At 41.5% G+C, this 25,016-nt stretch overlaps 1 protein-coding gene across 1 annotated transcript in view; it reads right to left on the minus strand.

The window, feature by feature from the left end:
* Positions 1-3,768: 3,768 nt before the first annotated feature.
* Positions 3,769-25,016, minus strand: part of LOC307251549 (complement C3-like) — a gene marked incomplete at both ends in the record, with an annotated part of 58,748 nt that continues 37,500 nt past the window's right edge. The window contains 21 exons of the mRNA XM_080028917.1: positions 3,769-3,910; positions 4,136-4,280; positions 5,548-5,631; positions 5,726-5,818; positions 7,268-7,360; positions 11,578-11,680; positions 11,771-11,860; positions 13,662-13,752; positions 13,917-13,965; positions 14,125-14,206; positions 14,369-14,431; positions 14,662-14,817; positions 14,958-15,035; positions 18,356-18,441; positions 18,777-18,927; positions 19,294-19,389; positions 19,631-19,790; positions 19,935-20,010; positions 20,185-20,391; positions 20,574-20,663; positions 20,767-20,830. Of these exons, the coding sequence (XP_079885043.1) occupies positions 3,769-3,910; positions 4,136-4,280; positions 5,548-5,631; positions 5,726-5,818; positions 7,268-7,360; positions 11,578-11,680; positions 11,771-11,860; positions 13,662-13,752; positions 13,917-13,965; positions 14,125-14,206; positions 14,369-14,431; positions 14,662-14,817; positions 14,958-15,035; positions 18,356-18,441; positions 18,777-18,927; positions 19,294-19,389; positions 19,631-19,790; positions 19,935-20,010; positions 20,185-20,391; positions 20,574-20,663; positions 20,767-20,830 (2,199 nt within the window). The remainder of the gene's footprint in view (positions 3,911-4,135; positions 4,281-5,547; positions 5,632-5,725; positions 5,819-7,267; positions 7,361-11,577; positions 11,681-11,770; positions 11,861-13,661; positions 13,753-13,916; positions 13,966-14,124; positions 14,207-14,368; positions 14,432-14,661; positions 14,818-14,957; positions 15,036-18,355; positions 18,442-18,776; positions 18,928-19,293; positions 19,390-19,630; positions 19,791-19,934; positions 20,011-20,184; positions 20,392-20,573; positions 20,664-20,766; positions 20,831-25,016) is intronic.

Below are 25,016 nucleotides of genomic sequence, written 5' to 3' on the forward strand. Positions count from 1 at the left end.
ATATGTTTATTGATGTAGCATCCTTAGTGTTACCTGTTTCACTCCCCTGGAGTTAACGCCTCCAATGAGGTATTCATTTGAATGTGTATTTATCAATGTAAATCCTATCTTTTTTAGAGTTAATAGTCAATCTAACGTTGTGTTGTTTATTTATTCATGTGCTATTCTCTGTGAGAATATTATTATTTCTGTAACTTATGATTTCTATGTTTTATTTAGTTCTCACGCATGTTTGGCATGTCCGATGGCGTCGAGAAAGAGCTAATAAATGCCCGTAAACAAGAACACCTTGTGTCCGTGTCTGTTAACTGGAGGGAGCTACACCCGTATATATATTTTATTTTATGAAGTCCTTATTTTTGCCATCATTATTTTAACAGTCATTATTCATGTTTTTGTTTCATTTTGAAGTAGACATTTATATTATACAGTCATATAATGTAATGCATGTAGTACCTAATTTCCGCCACATGGTGGCTTTGACCTATTGGTGCACTTTCTGTCCTGCAAACAAGCTGGGCAAGGGTTTAGATAGGCCTATGTGGGGAAAAGTTGGCTAGTTAACTCTGCCGTGAATGTTGTATTAGCCTAAATGGTCGCAATGCCTTCATAAGCAACTTCTACTAGCAGCTAAGCTAATCTTCTTGCGGTGCCGTTAGGGTCCGGTGGCGGTACATTTATGTAGATTGTGTTTGTTTGTCTACTTTGTATACCAAGGTTAAGAACTGAGCATACTTTCAGGAGCCACAATGTCCTTTTATTTTATGTATTTCCATTGCCAATTACCATGTGTGTATTAATATGTATTGTTGTGAGTTGTGTAATACTTGGATAGGATGTAAACAGACAGAGTGAAACAAATGTTAACTTTAATACAGTAGTTAAACTTTTAATAGCCTATTTATAAACGAGTTGAATGAGTCACTCTTTCATTGTTGGCAGTCAGTCAGTCCCATTGTAAGTCCATTTTAAACAATGTATCATCAAGGCTAATTAATTATTATTGCAGGTGTGTTTAACTTATTTCATGTAAATTAGCTATCAACCATAAACAACATTCATACCAATAGCCTGTTTACTTGGCGATGAAGTAGTTTGAGATGAAACTCTGTTTTTTTTTTATTTAACCAAGTGTGCTGTATCATAAATACAAGTCTGCCCTTTATAACGAACCAAACAGATTGAAAATCGGTGGAAAATTCAGCGAGTTATGAAGATTTAAGGTCCACTCAAGACAGTTGTCTCCACTGACTTTATGCAGGAAGAATGCACGGCTCCACCGGGTCAAGATGGCGGCCGCGACGACGTATCATTCCAACGTACAGCAGCGGCGAACGCGTCATCTATGTATATTATATCTATGCTACTATCCTAAAACCAGTTGAGCTTCTGTACAAAAGGGCACTCAAAACTCTAGATAAAAAACCTTACTCTTATCATCATTGTAACATCTTTGAGAAATATAAGCTACTGAGTTTTGAGAATTATTGTACATTTTCCTCTGTATGCTTAATTTATTAAGTACATGGTTTGGCACCACCCCCACTGCTAGAGTTTATTAATTACAGACAGATTTGGATCACCAGAGCTGTTGTAAATTGGGACTGTGAGGTTCCTTTTAGAAAAACTGCCTTCAGCCATTATGCACTATCTATTAAAGGTAGTGCATTATGGAACACACTACCCCCAACTATCCTACTCTGGCCACCTTTAAGAGCCAAGTAAAGGTATGGCTAAGAACTAACCAAAGGTGCAACCACCTCTAAATGTATGCTGTACCTTATTAGTTGTGTATTAATTGTGTATTTGTTTAACCTACCAATCCTAATAATTAATTATCCTGTTTTACTTTTCTTTCTTTCTGTTTCTCCCTATTTGTATATAGCAAATGTTTCTATATCTTTGTCATTTTTATTGTAACATCAACCTGCCTAATGGACTACAGATGAAAATTAGTCCCCTGGCTACAATCTGGCATTTTTACGTGTACTGCTGTGCATGTTCATTAATGTGCATTGTCCTGAAAAAATAAATAAAATAAATAGATACATTTATTTACGTCTTATTTTAGATTACAACCCCAATTCCGAAAAAGTTGGCACGCTATGTAAAATAATTTCCCATTCTTGCTTTAAATACATTTCAGATGCTCGAGATATTTTGTGCTTCATAATGCACAAAATGTTTTCAATGGGAGACAGGTATGGACTGCAGACAGGCCAGTCTAGTATCCGCACTCTGTGGAGCAACGTCCATGATTTACAAAAAACTATTTGAAATGTTGACTCATCAGACCACAGCACACTGTTCCACTTTGTGTCAGTCCATCTCAGATGAGCCCAGGCCCAGAGAAGTCTGCAGCATTTGTGGATGTTGTTGATGTATGGATTTCACTTTGCATGGTAGAGTCTTATCTTGCATTTGTGGATGTAGCTACAAACTGTGTTTTTGATAATGGTTTTCTGAAGTGTTCCATGGCCCATGTAGTGATATCCTATACAATCATGTTATTTTTTAGTGCAGTGCCACCTGAGGTCATGGGCATTACATTTTAATTTTGGACCTTGCCCCTTACGTGCAGAGATTTATCCGGTTTCTCTAAATATTTTAATTATAATATTGATTGTAGATGTTGAAATCCTCAAATTCTTTGCAGGAATGTTGTTTTTAAACTGTTGGTCTGTTTTCCTATGCAGCTCTACCGAAAATGGTGAGCCTCTGCCTATTATTGCTTGTGAAGGCTGAACCTTTACGGCATGCCCCATTATATCCAGCCCGGTCAACTCAGAGTGGACTTGTGAGGCATGAACTCAGAGTTTGTTAACCCCTTCTTCCTGAAAAAGGCCTCTGGACTAAGAGAATAGATTGTCTTTTTCTTAAAGAGATCCTATTATACTACTTTTCTGGTCTTAATTTCTTGTTAAAAACTGTTATAGAGCAACCTGACACGAATCACATCACAAAAAACTATGTAGATTTTCGGGACACTCTTCCTCTTACCCTATCGAGCACAGCAGTCTCTCTCTACACACTGCTTTGAGCTTCTCCGCCCCTCCCCCCCTGCTGCAAACCCCACTCCGTTGTGATTGGTTACCTTCCTTCCAGCGGCGGGAAATTTTCCAGAAAGGTGGGGGCATGCAGCCGGAGCTTGCCTGAGCGGCAGCATTACCATACATGGAAACATGACAGAAACAACCCGAGCGTGACAGAGAAAACCCGGAAATTTGAACAAGTTCAGCTTGACCGGCTGCCACCGGCAGTTTTTAGTGCTCTGCATAGCCACCCCAGACGGTCAGCAGGGAATACGTCGAAATGCATGTACGTAATTATTTGATACTCTAGTATGGTTATAAATCATTATAACAACGTTTATAGGTCATAAAAGTCGAAAAGTATCATAGGTCCTCTTTAATGATATGCTTAAGGGGCACTTTATCATGTCCAAGTATTGTCTAAACTGGTTCCAACAGATTTGTCAGATAAAACTTTGTTTGTTAAAACTTTGTTTGATCTGACCTGTGTTTGTTTATCTTAAAATTATTGGGTTTCATCACTCTGCCAAGCTCAACAACAACAACAAAAAAATATCAAGATTGTTCTTAAAGCCAAACACACTATTAGATTAACATCCTTACATCCTTTAATCAATATAGTGCAACATTGTAACTTTGCAGCCTTTATATCTTACAGCAGGGAATGTTTACATAAAAAAAAGAGAAATACAATACAAAACAATTTGGAAAGGACACTTTATTTTGTTGAGTTTCATTATTGGTCACATCCGAACAATTGATACTGCGTGACCAACTCCTCCAGGCCCAAACAGGTTGGTCTGTGTTCCGTTTTTTGACACTCAGCTTCTGTGGGCCAGTACTCAATCCAAGTTCTCTCACCGAGTTCATACTGATACCTAAGGACAGCAAAGTGAAGTCTTTAGAGTGGCCAGCTATCAGTGACATAAATAAGGAAAACCCACACAAACTGTACGTCGAATTACTATTATTAGTAGCAACAGTAGATTAACTATAGTACAATATAAACAAACCAAAGCAGTAAAACAAAATAAAACTGTTTACATGGACACAATGTTATGTCAGGTGCACACACAACACACACATTCACAGAACAAACTTACAATTGATTTTTGTCATCTCTGCGAATATCTTTGGATGTGCCCATGACAAGGTAGGTTTTGCCTACTTCCAGCCCTAAAGACTCTCTGCAGTGTTGATAGCTGAGGAATGTACGCAGTTTACCCTCAGGGCCGACATCATAACTCCCTGTAATTAAAATATAGGGAAAGAGAATGACAGTACTTTAGGATTAAATGCATACCTTAAGGTGCTGTAAGCGGAATGGTTCTTCTAGCTAACTTCCTGTCAGTTACTGCAGTTAGCAGTCCCCCCCCCCCGCTCGTCCCTACGTCACCACATTAATGCACTGCGGTCTTCAAGCAGCGAGTTATCTAGCATCATCTCAGATCCATAAGTGTGATAAAACATGATAAAAACCATCAAAACAGACATTGGGAAGGATTTTTACCTGCTCCGCCATTGTAGGCGCATAAACATTCACCCATGTGTCGCTCTGGCGTGCACCGGCAGTAAGACCATGAGTGAGACGGGTTTCGGTTTGTAGCTTTCTCTCTTGTGATTGGATATTAAAGGTCCCATATTATGCTAAATGCACTTTTTAAATGTGTTCCAACATATCCATGCGTCCACGGTGTGCCTAGAGACTGCCAAAATATCAAAAAAAATAACAATCTCTCCTTTTCTCACTCTCCCCTTTTCTGAAACCCCCACCCCTCCCCCCAAAAACACTCCAGTCAGAATTATCCCCTTTTCTGACCTCACAAACCGTAAAGCCAGAAGCTTCCACTGTGCAGCCCACACCCCTATTTCTTATTGGTCCACGGCCCTGACAGACAGAGGGCGAGGCGTATCTGGCTTCGCTTCCGGACAGGGGGCGGGGGGAGCTCAAAGATTGTATATTTACGAGGGGACCTGCAACTCTTTTTTTAAAAATAGGCCATTGTGAGATTAGCTGAACATCAGCATAGTACAATAAATTATCTGAAAGTTTTTTTCAGCAAACAATTAAAGAAAAACGTATTAGGGACCACTAAGACCATATAATATGGTGTATAATAGAACCGAAAAGTGTATAATATGGGAGCTTTAATTTCGGGATCCCCGAAAAGTTTATTACATGCAGAGCAGCTGACTGAGAGATCGGCTTCACGAAACACGCACATTATGATTGTGATCACTGTATGAATAAAGAGCGATTTAACACTTATATTAACATAAATAAACCGCTTACTTCACCTTTAATGTGCAGTGCAAAACAGTCAATTGTTTTTCACATGATCAAAGTTGAATCATGCATGCTCTTGGCGGCAGTTACAGGAGAAGATTGATAATGTGACTGATCATTTCAGAACGAGGAAAACAATGGTTAGGTCTCCTTTAAGGCATCTTAGAAACTCTTTAGGGGATATTACCATCAGGGGTTATTGATGGCAGTTCAAAGATAAATACCCACCTTCTTTGATGCTTTGAAGAACTCGCATATGGTACATGTCAGTGAACCCACTGTCTTCAAAGTCTTCCAAACTCAACTTGTAAACTAAGGACAGAAAAATAGAAGATTGTTAGCTCTCAGAATACTTATTTTTTTTATAAAAGTGCTATAAATGCAGTCCTTTTACACTAACTCTTACCAAAATCTATTTTGCTGGTCTCTGTAGTCTCACAGGCCTTGGCTGTGCGCTGATCGTTGCTGATTTTGCCCTTCTTCTGCATGCTGCAGTTCTCTGGAAAAACACATTAAGCAGAAAGTAAATTAAAATGTGTGTGTGCAAGAGTTGACGGGTGAGTGTAGCTGCATGTGTGTTATTGAGTTATTCTGTAGCTGTGAAGGATACAGTTATCCTAGACTTCAGTATCCTGCAGGTGCTTAGAGTCTGTGACAAAAATCACAGATGGGCACTCAACTGGTAGTATACCCTACAAGATAATGACTTTATCACTAGGAATAATACTCACCTTGAAAATACCATATTCTTAAATCAGAGAGAGTAATCCTGGTTATATTTATCCACTCTAGCTGACTTTTCCTGTAGCACAATCAGCAGCCATTGACATTGTGTTTGGTTCAATCATTTATGTTTTCATTTCTGAGTACTTAGCAATAACTTTGGTGGTGACTTTAATAGTCCCATCATCTTTTAACATTTTAATTTGTGCCATGTCTTTGTTATTGAACAAATACTTTCAAACATTCTAAATTAAAATGGAGTCAACAAATATTATTTTATCTGCTGAACATTATCATGTTAGCATTGTCCTTTTGAGCATGTCATCATGCTGACAATAGCAATTCCCTCAAAGTGCTGCTGTGCTGTAGCCTGGTGCTACCAGACCATCGTACTTCATTTCATTTGTACAGAAGGTCTGGAACTGCTCTATTTGGCAAACGTTCACTCACTTGGAGGTTTGTTGAATTTTAAAACTATTGGATCTGCCCAGTGCCACTCTGGATCAGCCAACCAATCGCATAACGTTTGGTCGTGACGTATGTCATGAGCCGGCTTCTGACGGTGCGTTCCAGTTGTACTGGGAATTCGGAAATTTCCGACTTCACCACATATGGCTCAACCGGTACCTGGCAACGGTAACTCGCTAGAGCCTAACGTTTAGTTATTTGGATAAGAAAGGTTGTAGGCGTCCATACTTTCCTGGGCAGATGCACTGGAACACAGACAGGTCGGAACTCGGAACTACAAAGTCGGACATTTCCGAGTTCCGAGTATAAAGTAACGCAGCATTCAACTGAAACTGGAGCGCGACTTCAACGTCATCGTTCTCAGCCACTCGCTCTCTTCCCTGATTGGACACTCAGAAATCTGTTCGAGCAGGATCCCACTAATACGCCCTAGCCCCAGACTGACTACTGAAGGGAAAATGAAATTTGGGCAGAAGTAGATAGGCGGGCGGAGCCAGCCTAGCTGTGCTGTGCATAGGTACAGATTCTCAGAGCCAGTTGCATTGCTTGATATTTCACCCCAAGGTCCCCTGACTTTATTTAGATACAATAATAAACTGCTGCAGTTTATAGAATAATGATGAATCATTATTGAACGATTTATGGTTCACCTCTAAGAGGCACATGGTATTGTGTTTAGGTATTCCTTCAAAAACTTTACACTCAACAAATGTTTACAGAAAATAGTTTCTATATTAAATGACATCATCCTGTTTACCTTCAGCACATGTGCATTCCCCATTGGCACCACAGAGCTGCAGTAACTCCCCAGCCCTCCTCTGTGGGTGGTAGAACTTCACGCAGTGTGTTTCTGCAACAAGGAACAAAGACATTTCAAAATAATACCGATAAAGAAATAGTGCTTAATGCAACACATCTGAAATGAAATGGAGTAATGCCTGCATATTTATTTATTTATTTATTTATTTATTTATTTATTTATTATTCTTCCGGACAATTACACATAATACATAATTTTCTCATTGCATATTCATACATATTACTTTGTGTTATCGTCCGAAGGGAAGCAGGAGAAGCCAAAGGCTTATCGGGTCCCGCCCCCACTGCCATAAGATTCAGATACACAGATACACAGCTACTACAGTTAGAACATTTTTTTTTCTTTTTTTTAAGAAGATTCATTCTAATACACAGATCATTTTAGGTCTCTATTTTCCTCTCTGCCTGTGACAATGCAGATATGGCCTTGTCCATTTCTTCTCTAGTAGTCTAAACACATCTGCAAAAGTATTCAAAACAGTCAGTGTGTCTGCTGACCTCGGCTACAGTCCCATAACATGCAGTGAATTTACAAATTCTTCAGTCAGAGAAAGTCTTCTAATTTTGAATCGGGTGTTCTGAACACACAGCTGATAATTAACATTTGTCACACATTCCATTAGGTTATCAATAGCAGAGCACATTTTATTTACGTTATTTACATTTTATTTCAAACCTTATATTTTGACACAAACCAGTTTAAATCCCTTTAGTTCAAAGTCCATGCTTTTGCCTTCTTTAATCCTCGTCCCTCCGGAATTGATCCAAATCCTCCTCCGTTTTGATTTGCACAATTTTGGCTTCTTCGGGTGTAGCTCCATTCATTTTGTTGAAGATTCTTCCATCTCTCGTCCAAGTTTGTTGGACCTGTCCACATTTTTTTAACCCTCTCGCTTGGTAGGCCAGATAAGCCTTTCTCTTGGTTACATTTTCACTCATTCCAATTTGTTCACCTTTAAGCTTTTTGCCTTGACTGAGCAGATTTATCTTATGCTTTCTACTCACAAATTTCAGAATGACAGCACGCTTTTTGGCGAATTTCCCCTTCGGGAGAAGAAAACAGGACTCCACGTTCTCTAGATCCAGATTAATGGCTTTGCTTCTCAGAAACATTGCCACTTGTTTTTCCACCGTTACATTCCCTGTATCGCCCTCTTCTTCTCCATTCCCGGCACCTGCATACGACCTTGGTTTAATATCCATTCCAGTTATTATCACATCTCTGTTTTTTGCTTGTTGTTCTTGATCATCAATTTTATCTCCAAGCTCTTTCAAGAGCTGATCTTTCTTCACATTGACGGCTTGAAGTTCCTTCAATTCGATCATCAGTGGCTTCAGACCAGCAGCAACTTTCTCTTTGATTTTTACATCAAAACGCCCAATCAATTCGTCCATAATCCCAGCCAGTTCAGCCTTCCGCAGTGCTCGCTCCGTCTCCCTCTCACTTTTTATTTCTCTCTTCAAATCTGCCAACATTCCTTTCTTCAAGTCTGCCAACTGTTTTTTCATTTCTTCCGCAAAAACTTTGTCTTCCTCCATTGCCTTATCAGTGGTTTTTCCTTTTTTGGACATCTCCAGAGATTTTCAGAGATTTTTAATGCTGTGAATCTGAGTTCTCCGCTGCTCTCAAAAAATAGCTCTTCACCCTCCATATCCACAGCGTTATATAGCAGCAAAGAAACTAGGGGTGTGAACGTTTACAAAAATGTCTAACCATGTACACGACAGAATTTTTTTTGTGTACACGGTTAACCGTGACGTCATTGTCCTCGTGCGGCCGTCGTCTTGTAGGCGCGCGCACACACACACGCGTTTGTTCGCCTGTAAACACACAGTTGACATGAACTACGCTCGTTTACACACCTCTTATAATAGGTCCATGGTGCACACAAACACACACACACACACGTTCGCCTGTCATGTGTTCGCCATCATCATCGCGCTTCATTAATTTCCTGATTAATATAGCCTATCGCTTTCTACATGTCCACGTTTATGCAGGATGAACAGGTGTAAAGTTCAGGCTACTTACGCGCGTAGTTCACATCAACCGGGTAACTTTAATCTTTAGGTTATCTTTCATCACTCGTCCGTGGCTGTGACTCGTGCCCGAGCACGGCGACTCCCCGTGTGTGTGTGTGTGTGTGTGTGTGTGTGTGTGTGTGTGTGTGTGTGTGTGTGTGTGTGTGTGTGTGTGTGTGTGTGTGTGTGTGAGGGGTGGATTACTGCACGGGTACACCGGGCACAGGCCCAGGGGCCCAAGGGCTCAGGGGGGCCCTTAACCAGAGATACTGATAGTAACTTTTCATGTTGCATAGTCAAAGAGCTAAGTCACTCATGTCAATAACAGGGTCCAAAAAGGAATAGCCTAAATATAAGGATACTCATTCAAATTTAACAAGATAGAAATCATCATGGGCCCCTAAACTAGTGGGGGAGAAATACAAAAGCAAGTTAAAAACAACAGAACTAGAACGGCATATGAATCAGCTGGTCAAGAACTGCAATTTTCACTTGCGGAACATCTCCAAGCTCAGACACATGGTCTCGAGCCACGAGCTTGAGATGATTGTCCACACTTTTGTGTCCTCACGATTGGACTACTGTAACAGCCTTCTAACATGCCTTAATAAAAAAGGCTTGGCTCGTTTACAAGTTGTCCAAAACTCGGCGGCGCGGCTCCTGACCCGCACCCACAGGAGAGCCCATATTTCTCCTATTTTGAAAGCTTTACATTGGCTCCCTGTCGCATACAGAGTAAACTTTAAAATCCAGGTGCTGATGTTCAGGGCTCTTCACGGTCAGGCTCCTGATTACATTAAGGGCCTGATCCAGCCTTATGCCTCCAACAGGAGCCTGAGGTCCTCCACGCAGAACCTCCTGATGGTTCCTCGCACTCGTTTTAAAACCAGAGGAGACAGATCTTTCAAGGCTGTTGCTCCTCGTCTGTGGAATGACCTGCCCCAGTCCCTGCGCATTCTGGACTCTGTGGATATTTTTAAGAGTCAGCTTAAGACGCACTTGTTCAGACAGGCCTTCTAGATCCATGTCTATGTACTCTGTATTATATTGTATAGTATTATATTGTACGTTCTTAGGAAACTCTTCTTTGTAACAGACACTGTATATGTGTCGTTTTATTGTATTTTATTGTGTTTTTTAATGTGAAGCGCTTTGTGACCCTGGTCTGCGAGAGGCACTATATAAATAAACTTTACTTACTTACTTACTTACTCACCGGACATGTCACCCATTGAGCATGTTTGGGATGTGCTTGACCGGCGTATACGACAGCGTGCACCACTTCCCACTAATATCCAGCAACTTCGCACAGCCATTGAAGAGGAGTGGACCAACATTCCACAGGCCACAATTGACAATCTGATAAACTCTATGCGAAGAAGATGTGTTGCACTGCATGAGGAAAATGGTGGTCACACCAGATACTGACTGGTTCTGAGTCCCCAGACTCCCAATAAAGCACAAAAATGCACATTTCAGAGTGGCCTTTTATTGTGGACAGTCTAAGGCACACCTGTGCACTAATCATGATGTCAGATCAGCATCTTGATGTGGCACACCTGTGAGGTGGGATGGATTATCTCAGCAAAGCAGAAGTGCTCACTATCACACATTTAGACAGATTTGTGAACAATGTTTGAGAGAAATGGTAATATTGTGTATCTGGAATGAATTTTAGATCTTTAAGTCCATCTCATGAAAAATGGGAGCAAAAACAAAAGTGTTGCGTTTATATTTTTGTTGAGTGTATGTTTTTGCCATTAGTTGTATGTATCTGTGTGGAAAAGTCTGTGTACCTGACTGGATAGGGAGGAGTGGGGGGCCCTTTAAGAGTTTGTGCCCAGGGGCCCATTATCTCATAATCCGTCTATGGTGTGTGTGTGTACGCGTGCGTGCGTGCGTGCGTGCGTGTGTGTGTGCACCGATACACACACTCACACACACGCGCCGAGGGACAGACAGATTTGGCAGACTAGCTTTTATCTTCCCCAATTAGTTTATTAGTGATGTAAAATCAATAAATGCGTGTCTCCAGAACATATTTAAAAACTTTGAAAAAAATAACATTTAAAATTTGAAGAAAAAATTATTAAAAAAACGGTTTTCGTTTATTGATTTTTCCTAAACGGTTATGATTTACTAAACGGTTACACGTGCACACCCCTAAAAGAAACACAGTTTGAAGCAGATGGAGGCAGCATATGTTTTAGTATTTCTGAGACTTACGGTCATAATATTCATAGACGGACACAGCAGCTGGTTGTAAGACGCCCACTTTCAGCTTCTGATGGATCCTGAAATTAATCTCCTCTGGTCGAGTGTGAGAAACCTTTGGAGAATGGAAATCAAATGTGAGACAGAGATACATGAATACAGAACAAGGCAGGGAGAGAACAGGATGGAGGGAAGAAAGTTTTACTTTGTCAAGGTAGATGATAAGAGAGCCTCTTTCTGATAGGGCTGTGTTCATTTCAAATCTTGAGATGGTGCGTGCACGTCCTGTGGACAACTACACACACACACACACACACACACACACACACACACACACACACACACACACACACATATGCAGGGTTTTATATACAGTCATGTGAAAAAGTTTGGGAACCCCTCTCAGCCGGCATTATAATTGACTCTGCTTTCACACAAAAAAGATAAAAGTGGTATGACTTTAATTTACCAGGAACAGCTAAGTACTGGGATGTTTTCCAAACAAAGATTTTTTGAAAAGCAGTATTTAGTTTTATGAAATTTAATAAAATGTGAAAAACTGGCTGTGCAAAAATATGGGAACCCTTGTGGTCTTGCTGATTTTAATGCATGTAACAGCATGTAAAACTGATGACTTTAAACACAAAGTTGGTTGGATTATGTTGTTAAGCCTTGAACCTCATATAAAGGTCTGTTTAATCATGATAAAAGGTATTTTAGGTGCCTTAATGCAAGTTCCACTTCTCTTTGACTCTCTGCAGAAGTGAGACAGAATGCGATTATCAAAACAGCTCCCAAAAGATCTTAAAAACAAAGATTATTCATTGTCATGGTTTAGGGGAAGGCTACAAGAAGCTTTCCCAAAGGTTTCAATTGTCAATTTCTACTGTAAGGAACGTCGTCAGGGAATGGAAGGACACAGGCACAGTTGCAGTTAAACCCAGGTCTAGCAGACCAAGAAAAGTACAAGAGCGGCATATGCGGCGGATTGTGAGAATGGTTGCACACAACCCACAGATCACCTCCAAAGACCTGCAAGAACATCTGGCTGCAGATTGTGTATCTGTACATGGTTCTACAATTCAGTGCAATTTGCACCAAAACATCTGTATGGCCGGGTGATGAGAAGGAAGCCCTTTCTGCGCCCACGCCACAGATACAGTTGCATGGAGTATGCAAAAGCTCATTTAGACAAGCCAGCTTCATATTGGAAGAAAATGCTTTGGACTGATGAGACAAAAATAAAGTTATTTGGTCTTTATAAAAAGCAGATGTTTTGGTGCAAATTGCGCTGAATTGTTGAACGATGTACAGATACACAATCTGCAGCCAGATGTTCTTGCAGGTCTTTGGAGGTGATCTGTGGGTTGTGTGCAACCATTCTCACAATCCTCCACCTATGCCGCTCCTGTTTTTTTCTTGGTCTGCCATGCCTGGGTTTAACTGCCACTATGCCTGTGTCCTTCCATTTCCTGACAACGTTCCCTACAGTCGAAATTGACAATTGAAACCTTTGGGAAAGCTTCTTGTAGCCTTCCCCTAAACCATGACAATGAACAATCTTTGTTTTTCAGATCTTTTGGGAGCTGTTTTGATGATCCCATTCTGTCTCACTTCATCAGAGAGTCAAAGAGAAGTGCAACATGCATTTAGGCACCTAAAATACATTTTCTCATGATTAAACAGACATTTCTATGAGGTTCAAGGCTTAACAACATAATCCAACCAACTTTGTGTTTAAAATCATCAGTTTTACATGCTGTTACAGGCATTAAAATCAACAAAACCACAAGGGTTCCTATATTTTTGCACAGCCAGTTTTTCACATTTTATTTTATTTCATACAACCAAATACTGCTTTTCAAAAAATCTTTGTTTGGAAAACATCCCACTACTTAGCTGTTCCTGGTAAATTAAAGACATACCACTTTTATATTTTTTTTTGTAAAAGCAGAGTCAATTATAATGCCGACTGAGAGGGGTTCCCAAACTTTTTCATATGACTGTATCATTAGACAGTTAGAACATAAAACTGATTTTGAGGGAATGTGTGCATAAGTAAAATCTTATGGTAAAAACTTAAATTAAGATCTTACTGCGTTCAGGTCATCTGTATTAACTTCATATCCAGTTAGCAAGCCAATATCCAAGATTGACATGGAAGCATCATGGTCTTTGTCCTTGAACCTGGATATAGAATGGACAGTATGTTTAAAATAACAGCATTAATTAGAAAGAGGGGGAAAAAACAAAAGCTTAATCTTGTGTCACATTGAATATAATTTAATTTTTCTGTGTAAAAAGCCATGTTACTGTAATACTGATCAGTATGACTTTTTGATTATACTTACAAAACTTCTATTTTCAGCTTGTATATCTTCTCATTTTCATCCATTTTCTCTGCAAGAGCAAAACACTTAATGAGCATTTTGAATATTTTTTTTTTTGCTAGAGGAAAAATACTTGGAAAGATGATGGATAGACAGCAGGAACAACGGAGAAGAGATAACAAGTCAAACAGAACAAACGGATAAAATTACAAATAAATAGACAAATTACCTGGGAGGAGCTGCACTGACAAGTTAAACCTTGAACAGTCACTCTCTTTTTTAGTAGGCAGAGCGTAATACAGCGACACCATCTGTCACATAGATTAAAGTGTTTCTTAATATGTGATGTGAATCAAACTGGCATCCGTGTTAAAAATATTGTGCACACACGGTAAAAATAAATGTCTTCTGTAATTCCAAACGGACACAAAAAAAACATATTATGAATGTCAAAACAGAAAATAATTACTTACCTTCACCGTTGCTTCTCCTGTGCCCTTTGCCGTCACTGTCACATCCTGGTTGATATCATTAATCTGTAGGAGAAAAACAAAAGAAACATAAATACACAAACATAAATGTGTGTGTGTGTGTGTGTGTGTGTGTGTGTGTGTGTGTGTGTGTGTGTGTGTGTGTGTGTGTGTGTGTGTGTGTGTGTGTGTGTGTGTGTGTGTGTGTGTGTGTCTGCGTGTTGGGTGTGTGTCTGCGTGTTGGGTGTGTGTCTGCGTGTTGGGTGTGTGTCTGCATGTTGGGTGTGTGTTCTCACTTTCGATGTCCTTGTGGCGAACTTAGTTTCTCTGTTAAAGTTGAACTTATCAGGCTTGGACCTGCCTGGCAACAAGATATCCACATTCAGATCATACTCTGGTTCTTTAGCACTGGCCCAGTACTCTGCTACAGCCTGGTACACCATTATAGTAGCCTGGAGAGGGAAAGAGAGGGCAGAGGGGGCAGAGGGGGCAAAAAAGTTAGAAAATGAAAGATGAAGAGAAAGTGCAATTGCAATAAAAAAAAACTAGCGGTTCATAACTGTGTTTAGATGAAAAGAGGGGTCTGTGTTACCTGAGTAGATCCATATCCTCCGCCCACTTTCTGCTGTTTGTTGAGCCATCTGACCACACCTCTGGCTTCATCAAAGGCCTTTAATAGAAGACGACAAGTAGATGTTTAAATAATTTCTGTGGTTGACTTTGCAAATATTGATTCTGTCACAGTCTGGAAGTTTTCCAAACCTGCAATGGAGCTTCTTAATCAGTTATTATGTCACAATATCATACATTTGAGACTTGCTTGATCAAAGCAATCAGTCACAAATATGTCCAAACTGGCGTTTTTAGCCTGGTGCTACCAGACCATCGTACATCATTTCATTTGTACAGAAGGTCTGGAATTGCTCTATTTGGCAAACGTTCACTCAATTGGAGGTGGGTGTCTGTTGAAGTTTAAAACTATTGGATATGCCCAGTGCCACTCTGGATCAGCCAACCAATCGCATAGCGTTTGGTTGTGACGTATGTCATGAGCCGGCTTCTGACGGTGCGTTCCAGTTGTACTGGGAACTCGGAAATTTCCGACTTCACTACATATTGTAGTCTATGGATCTACCAGTACCTGGCAACGGTAACTTGCTAGAGCCTAAGGTTTAGATGCACTGGAACACAGACAGGTCAGAACTCGGAACTACCAAGTCGGACATTTCCGAGTTCCGAGTATAAAGGAACGCAGCATTCAACTGAAACTGGAGCGCGACTTTGTCGTCATCGTTCTCAGCCACTTGCTCTGTTCGCTGATTGGACACTCAGAAATCTGTTCGAGCAGGATCCCACTAATACACCCCAGCCCCAGACTGACTACTGAAGGGAAAATGAAATTTGGGCGGAAGTAGGTAGGCGGGCAGAGCCAGGCTAGGCGTTTTTTGCAATTCTTTTCAAATATCTATGTATAATCACAAAGTGAGGGAAACATGTCACTGAGTACTGTCTCCTAGCCCTCTGCCCTAATAGTGAGGTAGCATGGAAGATGACTCCGTTGTATGCTTTCCGTAGCATGATATTGTAATGAGAAATATTGCATATTGTATGTCTCCTAACTGAAATGTTACATTCCTAAATTCCTAAATGCATATTCCACAAAACCACTCAGATAGGCTACACCTCTTCTATTGTCCTGTACCAAGACCCCCCCTGTTGTGTTGATAAGTAGGCCTTTCACACCGCCGCAAAATCGGCGCTAGTTCTGGGCTAGTTGAGAGTTAGAGCCAGTGTTTTGGTTTCACACCGCCAGAAAGCCTGCTCCGGGCCGTAAAAACCGGTTCAACTCATACCCCAGGATTGAGCAGGGTTTGAAGTGAACTGCTTGCGCCAGCGGCCGGGGGAGGGATTATCCTGACCAACCAGACCAACTAAAACCTCATGCCCGCCATGTTTAAAAACACCGCTACTACGAGACGTAAACATAACATAATTACCGAACGTAGCGATCAAATTGACCGGCGAGAATACTCTGTATGGGTCCCGTTTGGTTAAGAAAGCAAAGCGAGAGCTAACACGTGTAAAAATAAGACGTATTCGCCGCTGTTGTTGTGCTTAAAGCTAGCGGTAGCTTTAGCGTTAGCCACAAGAGCAGCGGCGTCGGGCGACGTACACACACGTTTACAGTGACTTCATGACGTTGCTCTCTTGCCGGCTCCATGGCTGTCTCCGGTCGATGTGAAACCAACCGGTTCATAACTGGGATAAGGCTGTAACCAGTTTTGAACTGACCCCAACACCAGCCTGGAACTGACTCTTGGTTCATTTTGGTGTGAAAGGCCTAAAGAAGGTCTCAGAGTCTCCCCCAACCCCCCTCCCTCTCACATGACTGCCCAACTGAAACACTCTGTATTGTTATTATGTTGAAATGAAGCGCATTGTTGGAACTTGTATAAAGCATGTGACTTGCTATATTAACTTTGCCATTCCCACCCCGGTAGCATGAGTGCTGCCGGGATCAGAATGGACCTTCATCTCCAAGGAACCAAGAAATTAAGCTTCTGTTGTTTGATTAAATACACTTTGCTTTGAAGTTCTCATATTATGCACTTTTCTGTAAATTTGATATGGTCTTAGTAGTCCCTAATACAATTATTTTTAGCTGTATGCTGAAAAACCCGTTCCGATCATTTATTGTAGCAAGCCTCTCTACCCTGATTTTCAGCTCATGTCAGGATAACCTATTTTGGTGTCTGCAGCCTGCGTTCTGGCTGGGCCCTCCCACCTGCCGTGATTGGTTACTAGAGCCACACTGCAGAGTGCGAACACAGTGTTTACCCTCCCGTGAATAACCAAAATGGGTAACGCAGGAGCTCAGCCATACTTTGAACAGTTTTACATGACCGATCCTTGTCTACATGAAAGACTATGTTCATACAGATGCACTGACAGCCACAAGCTAATGGAAACAGCATGTTCACAATTAAAATGCAGCAAAAGATGGAGGCTGCTGCGAAGCTACCCGGGAGCTAACGGCTAAAAATAACACTCAAATCAGTGAAAACATTAGTTTCAAAGTTTGACTTCTACACAATTAGCTTCCAATCCTTTGTCTTGTTAAAAACGAGGCATTACTAGACTGCTGTGGTTAATACAACTAGGTTTATATGAGCTAAAGCTGGATGCTTGTCCCGAAGCTAATAGCTATACACCAGTCAGGCAAAAATACAAATAAAAACATTTATTTTAGTTTAACCGTTTGAAAAAAAGCACAAGTAGCTTCCTATACGTTGTGTTATTAAAAATGAGGCATTATTAGACTGCTCTGGGTAAGATCAATAAGAGGATTTTGAGCAAAAGCTGGATGATTCTCCTGAAGCTACATGCTACACTAGGTAAATAACAGGCAAATAACCATTGAGGACATTCCTTTTTAGTTTCACCGATGGAATTACTAATAGCTTCCTATCCTTGGTCTTGTTATAAACTCGGCATTATTAGACTGCTGTGGTTAAGATAAATTAGTGGATTATGAGCAAAAGGGTTCTGTGTTGGTTTATGCAACATTCAGCATGCCTTGCCTTGCTGTACTACGGGCATCTTGTCGCTTAGAGGGGAAAACAATATGGCGGATTTTTCCAGAGGATCTCGGGGCCGTGGACCAATAATAAATAGGGGGGTGGGGTTATCATAGACTATTGCACGGTGGAAGTTTCTGGTTACTAATGTGGGGGGAGGTGGCTTCTCTGTTTTTGACGTCAGAAACTGCGAGAATTCTGAACGGATTATATTGGGGGGATGGGTGGAGGTTTTCAGAAAGGGGGAGATACTTTGGCAGTCTCTAGGCACACTGTGGACCCATATTTATGTTCAAAAACATAAAAAGGGCATTTTGCATAACATGGGACCTTTAAAACAGTATATTACGTCTCATTTTCTCCTAACAATATCCAGTTGAAACACAAACACACACAAGTAGGACATGCTCACCTTAACCTTGACCAGAGCCAGAAGAGCGTAAGCTGTGGCCTCCATTGTGTAAACATGTCCACCAGGTACTGGCCAGTAGGACAACTCTGAGTAAGACACACACAAATAACGTTTTATTATTTCCGTGTACCTGAACACACTTAATTCAATATTAATACCTTAATATTATGGGAAAAAAATTGATTTCCCTTAAACCTTGTCATTCAAATGTTAGACATACTGTAGACATACCTCAAAAAATTATTTTGCATTTCAGCACTGAGAAGAAATCCTATTATATTATTGATTATTGTCAGTCAAGCTCTAATAAACGTATTATAGTATTCATTGTTAAATGTGTCATACTTTTTAAATGACACAGTATACACCTGTAGTCTCTGTACCTGAATATCAGTTAAATAACAATGCTGTGTTAAGGTACCTGGTGAAGCAAACCGGAAGAGTAAATCCTTGTTCAGTTTGTTTTCATTAGCCAGGGCGTATGATGTCATGGCAACAGCATATGGGTTGGTGAGGCTGGGCAGATGCTTCTCTAGGTAGTCCACTGCTTTGTCTACACTGCCTGGCAGACTCTGGATGGAAGGAAGAGACAAGAAGGAGAATGAGGGAGAATCAGATACAGTAGTACATAGAAATTTAGCAAATATTTCAGGATGAACAAAAAAAAGGAGGCCAGTTGTTCAGATAATTGTAATGACTGTTTTTGGAATATCCGCTCCTTCTCAGGAATGTCTTAGCATTTCGATCCTGGGATGCATTCGAAGACCAGTTTGTATTGCAGCAAGATGTTTTGGAGCCTTGCTTCAACACAACAACAATAACGTAACAACCACAAACAAGGCTTCAGTATATCACACTTGTGTCAGAGAGGGATAGGGAAATGAAGAAACAAACCGTGAGAAGGAAAAAGAGAAAGTGTATGGAGGTGAGGAACTTACAGGTACAGTGGCAGCACATATTGTGTGTGACTCCTGCATAGCAATGAGGCAGAAGGCTGTCATGGAAGCATCTGAATCTTTGCCCAGTACATCACCCTACACACACACACACACACACACACACACACACACACACACACACACACACACACACACACACACACACACACACACACACACACACACACACACACACACGCACACGCACACGCACACGCACACACACATACACGTACATTTTATTCATACAAATAGTCAATGACATTTTCATCTCGATCCACTATTTTTTGCAGCATTAAGATGAAGAACTTATGTTGATAAAAATCAGTGCACCCACCATCATCTCCCCATGGTAAACCTTTGAAACTTCTCGAAACAAGCCGTCAGGTTGCTGTCCTCTGAGAATCAGAAACTTGATGGCGCCACAGATGACATCGCTTTCCACCGCCACCATATTGTTGGCCATTGAAAACACCTTGGCAACATAGGCTGTCAGCCTAACAGAGAAGAGACGAGGGCGTTATAGTGAAGTTTAATTTATTTGCACATGATACACACGCATCTTCTCACAGTCAGAATCTAAATTAGAGGAGGATGTGTAAACAAATATGTTTAAATTCATGGATCTTTGGATGCCTCACCAGGTGCTGCTTGGGTGATTGGCCCACACAGCAAAACCCCCATCGTTTTTACGGTAGGCAAGCTCGTTTCGGTAGCCTGGGAACAAACAGAACAACCAACCTTTTAACTGACTGCCTTTATTCTCAATGTCCCTAGCTTGAATTTGTAGGGCAGGTGTTTCTTTTAAACACATTTATAACGTTAACATCCTTCACAAAGCGTTATCAGTTTATGTTATCTGTGCTAATAAATACTTGTGTGTTTGCCTACCGGTCTTGATGTGTTGTATTGCTTCGTTACGTTTCTGAAATCCCACAGTTTCCCACTGATTGGTTTTGTCCAAGTATGTTGTTGCAATGACAGGCAGGGTCGTGTGGATCATGTTCTGCTCTCCACAACCACTGGGCTGGTAAATGAGGGTACCCATTGAGTTCCCACTAATGGCGTTCTCTACAAGTGCTGATACTTGTTCTCTGCCTGCATACACACACACACACACACACACACACACACACACACACACACACACACACACACACACACACATTTAAATTATGAATCAATAATAACAAAAAACAAATAACCAAAGACGTGGTAATATCCCATTACAAAGAACATCCACTTTATTCCATAACAGTTCCAAAAATAACATATCTCACCTGTCACAGAGATCTGTGTGCTGGTAGGTGTATTTGGAGCCAAATCCTTCTTAGGAATTTGACTGTTCATAATTTCGTGTTGTGTACCATCTAAAGAGAGAGAAAGTGGGCAAGTTGGGGGATCAGTAAGCTAATAATAAGAAATATTGTATTACTAAATTACAATATAATGTAATTTAAAGGGTAAACTCACCTACACCTTTAGTAGTGGGATCCAGAATTATGATCTGAGGAGATTTTACTAGTACTCCTCGAGGCTAGAAAAACAACAGTTAATAAAGATATAGTTAACATTAGAAATCACAGTAATTTTTAAGTAACTTATGAGCTCATTAGGTAAAGCATGGCTTGACTGTTATTCAACATGTTCCTTTTTTTTCTTTGTTATTTACAGTTTATTTTTAAAGGGCTTTTGTGTCAAAGTTAGGAATTTCAACTCAAGATTTCCCAAAGTCAGTTTCCCCAATACTGACCCCAATACTGACTTTAAAATGGGTGATCATCACTGATTTATTTTCTGTTCCCAACTGACATTCAATGTTGTTTTCTTTAAATCATGATCACAATCCTACTCGTAACTTAACCATATGATTATTACTGTAACCACCTCCCAGAACTTTAAGTACCGTACTTTTCGGACTATAAGCCACGACTTTTTCTCAATTTTTCGACCCCGTTATTACACAGCACAGTATATGTTCTGTAGCTACTAGGGATGAGCGTTAGTAATCGACTCCTCGTTTCAAATGAACTCGATTGGTGGATGAGGAAAATCGTTTTTTTTTTTTTTTGTCTGTAGCCTTTAGGCCGGTGGGCCGCCCCTATTTTAAGATGTACAAAACGGCACAAAATGGATAAAATAAAGTTTAACAAAATTAAATATTTTGATGCAAGTGCAATAAACTGAGCGTTGTGTCAAACAGCAACTGCAAATAACTGCCACCTCCGTGCCACCACAGAGCAGCCTGTGGTCTCCACAGCACCGCGGAGCTGAACACGGTCTCTCCTTTCTCCAGAACATTTTCAGGAATATAACTGTCCAATTATTTCAAAGTAGATGATAATGTTACGTTTATAAAAAGGGGAGATGACACCTGTTACTCTCAGTTAGTAATGAGTAGACTCCAGGTGAGCATGCAAGGTGCTCTCCGCTTGGAAAGAAAAGTAAAGAAGAAGCAAGGCTTACTTCAGGCACATTCGCTCCGAACCAACAACAGTTAAAGGTCACATATTATGCTAAATGCACTTTTTAAATGTGTTCTAACATATCCATGGGTCCACAGTGTGCCTAGAGACTGCCAAAATATTTAAAAAAATAACACTCTCCTTTTCTCACAATCCCCCTTTCTGAAACCACCACCCCTCCCCCACCCAATATACTCCAGTCAGAATTTTCCCCTTTTCTGACCTCACAAACTGGAAAGCCAGAAGCTTCCACTGTGCAGCCCACACCCCTATTTCTTATTGGTCCACGGCCCTGACAGACAGAGGGCGAGGCGTATCTGGCTTCGCTTCCGGACAGGGGGCGGGGGCAGCGCAAAGATTGTATATTTACGAGGGGAGCTGCAGCTCTTTTTAAAAAATAGGCCATTGTGAGATTAGCTGAACTTCAGCATAGTAGAATAAATTATCTGAAAGTTTTTTTCAGCAAACAATTAAAGAAAAACGTATTAGTGACCACTAAGACCATATAATATGGTGTATAATAGTACCGAAAAGTGTATAATATGGGAGCTTTAAGAAGCCTTCAATAGGGAATATGGGGATGAGATTCAAAAACCGACCGGTGTAACGTTCCGTTAATGAGGAATTAGTCGCGGTAATTATTCAATGACACGGAGTGAGCATTACGCGGTTGGATATAGGCCTACAACTATCTGCTTTGGTGAGTTATTTATATGTATTTAAATTGTAGGAAAATTCATCCTTCTTATTTTAAATGGTGACTTTGGCAATTTTTTTTTGTTACAACTACAGCCCATGCTTTTTTTCTCCCCACCGCAGACCTACTCGATCGGTTTAAATTGTGGCCCGTCTATTTAATTACTTTCAGTGAGGAAAAGGTGTTTTAAACTTGTTGAAAAAAATCCTTAATATCACATGGCAACTGTGACTGTTTGACAATAAGCATTGAGCGATTTATTGCGGTGAACCGTTATTCTGCAGACAGATGCGTTGCGTTCAAAAAATAGAAAAAAGTTTAACGAGGAATCGATTGATCCTCAAGGAATGCAAGCAATCACTCGAGTAGCCAAAACACTACGTGCCCATCCTTAGTAGCTACTATTGCACTAAATGGCACACTTGAATACGTTATGCAAATATGCAACTTGTTTATTGAAATGTCAATAAATGGGAGCTTCCTCAAGCAGCCATCTCTTTCCCGATAATCCCCTGTGCACAAACTCTTACATATGGTAATTAAACATTATAACACCTGCGGCTTATAGTCCAGTGCGCCTTATAGTGCGGAAGATACGGTACTTATATTTACCCAGAGAATAATTATTTACTCTAAACCTAATCCAGTCACATTTGTACTTAACATTTACCTCAAACTTTACAACTGTCACTACTTCAGCCACAATTTAGTTTTTTGTCATTTGTCTGTTCCCATATTAACTCTCTTGTCATTTCAGACCCGGCCACTCCCCCCTGCTCTGCACTCCCTGCTGATTACTTCCACCTGGCTTAACCACACTCACCTGCTCCCCATCAGCTATTAGCCCCACAGTATATATACCGGTTCATTCCCTCAGTTCCCTGCCAGATTGTCTTTGTGTTACATTGCTCTCCAGCCTATTCCGAATTCCTGCCTGTTTACCTGCCTGCCTATTCGTGTTCTGACCCATCCTTTTGGATTTTGGATTCCCTTTGCCTGCCCCTCTTGGACTTGTTGCCTCGCTACTACCTGGTTTGATTCTTTATTAAACTTTGTTGCTATACCTGAACGGTTTGTTGTCGTGCTATTGGGTTCTGGCCTGCCATTTTGGTACAATCCTGACAGTACAATCTGGCCAAAAGATGAACCCAGCCGACACAAAGGCTCTTAAGGAAGAAGTGGCAGCACAAGGTGCCGCCCTACACCAGCATTCGAGACAGTTCACCGCTATGGAAGTGGCTTTCCAGGAAGCTTCGGAACGCCACAATCAGCATTTTGAGGTTCTGAGCGGCCAGCTCCAGCAGCTCACGCTGGACAGCCAGACCCCAGCGGTTCAACCACCCACCAGCCCTCCTGTCCCTGCTGTCTCCCGGCCAGAGCCCCGCTTAAGTGCTCTAGAGCGTTTTTCTGGAGCTCCAGATACCTGTCGCTCCTTTCTGACTCTGTGCTCATTGACTTTTGAACTACAACCTCTCACATATCCCACGGAGAGGTCGAGAGTGGCTTTCATGATCACCCAGCTTACTGGGCGGGCCCGGAACTGGGGTGCCGCCGAGTGGGAGAAGCAGTCGGCTCTCTGTTCTTCTGTGGCTGCCTTCTCTGAGGGTCTTCGGAAGGTGTTTGATCATGCTACCCCTGGTCGAGAGGCTGCTCGGGGTCTGTTTAACCTGGCTCAGGGGAGCCGGAGAGTGACTGATTATTCCATCGAGTTCCGGACTATCGCTGCAGAGAGTGACTGGAACTCTTCCTCCCTGGCTGACGCCTTTTACAACGGACTTTCTGATGCCATCAAGGACGAGCTGGCGGCCCGGGATCCTCCAGGGGATTTGGACGTTCTCATCGCCACCGCTATCCGCATCGATGGACGTATCCAGGAGAGGAGCCGAGAGAAGGTACTGACCAGCACTTCCCGTAGTCTTCCACGTCTTCCAGTTTCACCTTCCACTTCAACGGGTTTTCCTACCGCTGCTGCCTCTAGTGACCCAGTTGAACCCATGCAGCTGGGCAGGACCAGGCTGTCAGCTGCTGAACGACAACGGCGCCAAAGGGAGAACTGTTGCATGTACTGTGGAGAGGGAGGCCATTACGTGTCATCCTGTCCAGTAAAAGACAGGGCTCACCAGGAATCCAGAGGGCGCTGGTGAGCCGCATCAAGAACTTTGAAGGTCCCTCTCGAGCACTACTTCATGCCCAGCTCAACTTTAATGGTCTGTCCCATACTGTCGCTGTCCTCATTGACTCGGGAGCTGACACCAACCTTCTGGATCGGGGCCTTGCCATGCAGCTGGGTATTAACCTGGAACCCTTGGCCGAGCCTATTGAGGCTACTGCTCTCGATGGGCGCCTCCTCTGCACTGTAACCCATCGCACAGTTCCTGTTCATCTGGGCATATCAGGTAACCACACTGAATCACTAACCTTTCACCTGATTAATGCACCTCAGCAGCCAGTGGTCTTGGGGTATCCTTGGTTAATTAAACATAATCCACACATTGACTGGAGAACCGGTTCCATTCTACAATGGAGTGATCAATGTCTTGCGGTCTGTCTGAAATCTGCCT

This window comes from Ammodytes marinus (assembly GCF_949987685.1).
Source record: "Ammodytes marinus genome assembly, chromosome: 6".
Taxonomy (NCBI): Eukaryota; Metazoa; Chordata; class Actinopteri; order Uranoscopiformes; family Ammodytidae; genus Ammodytes; species Ammodytes marinus.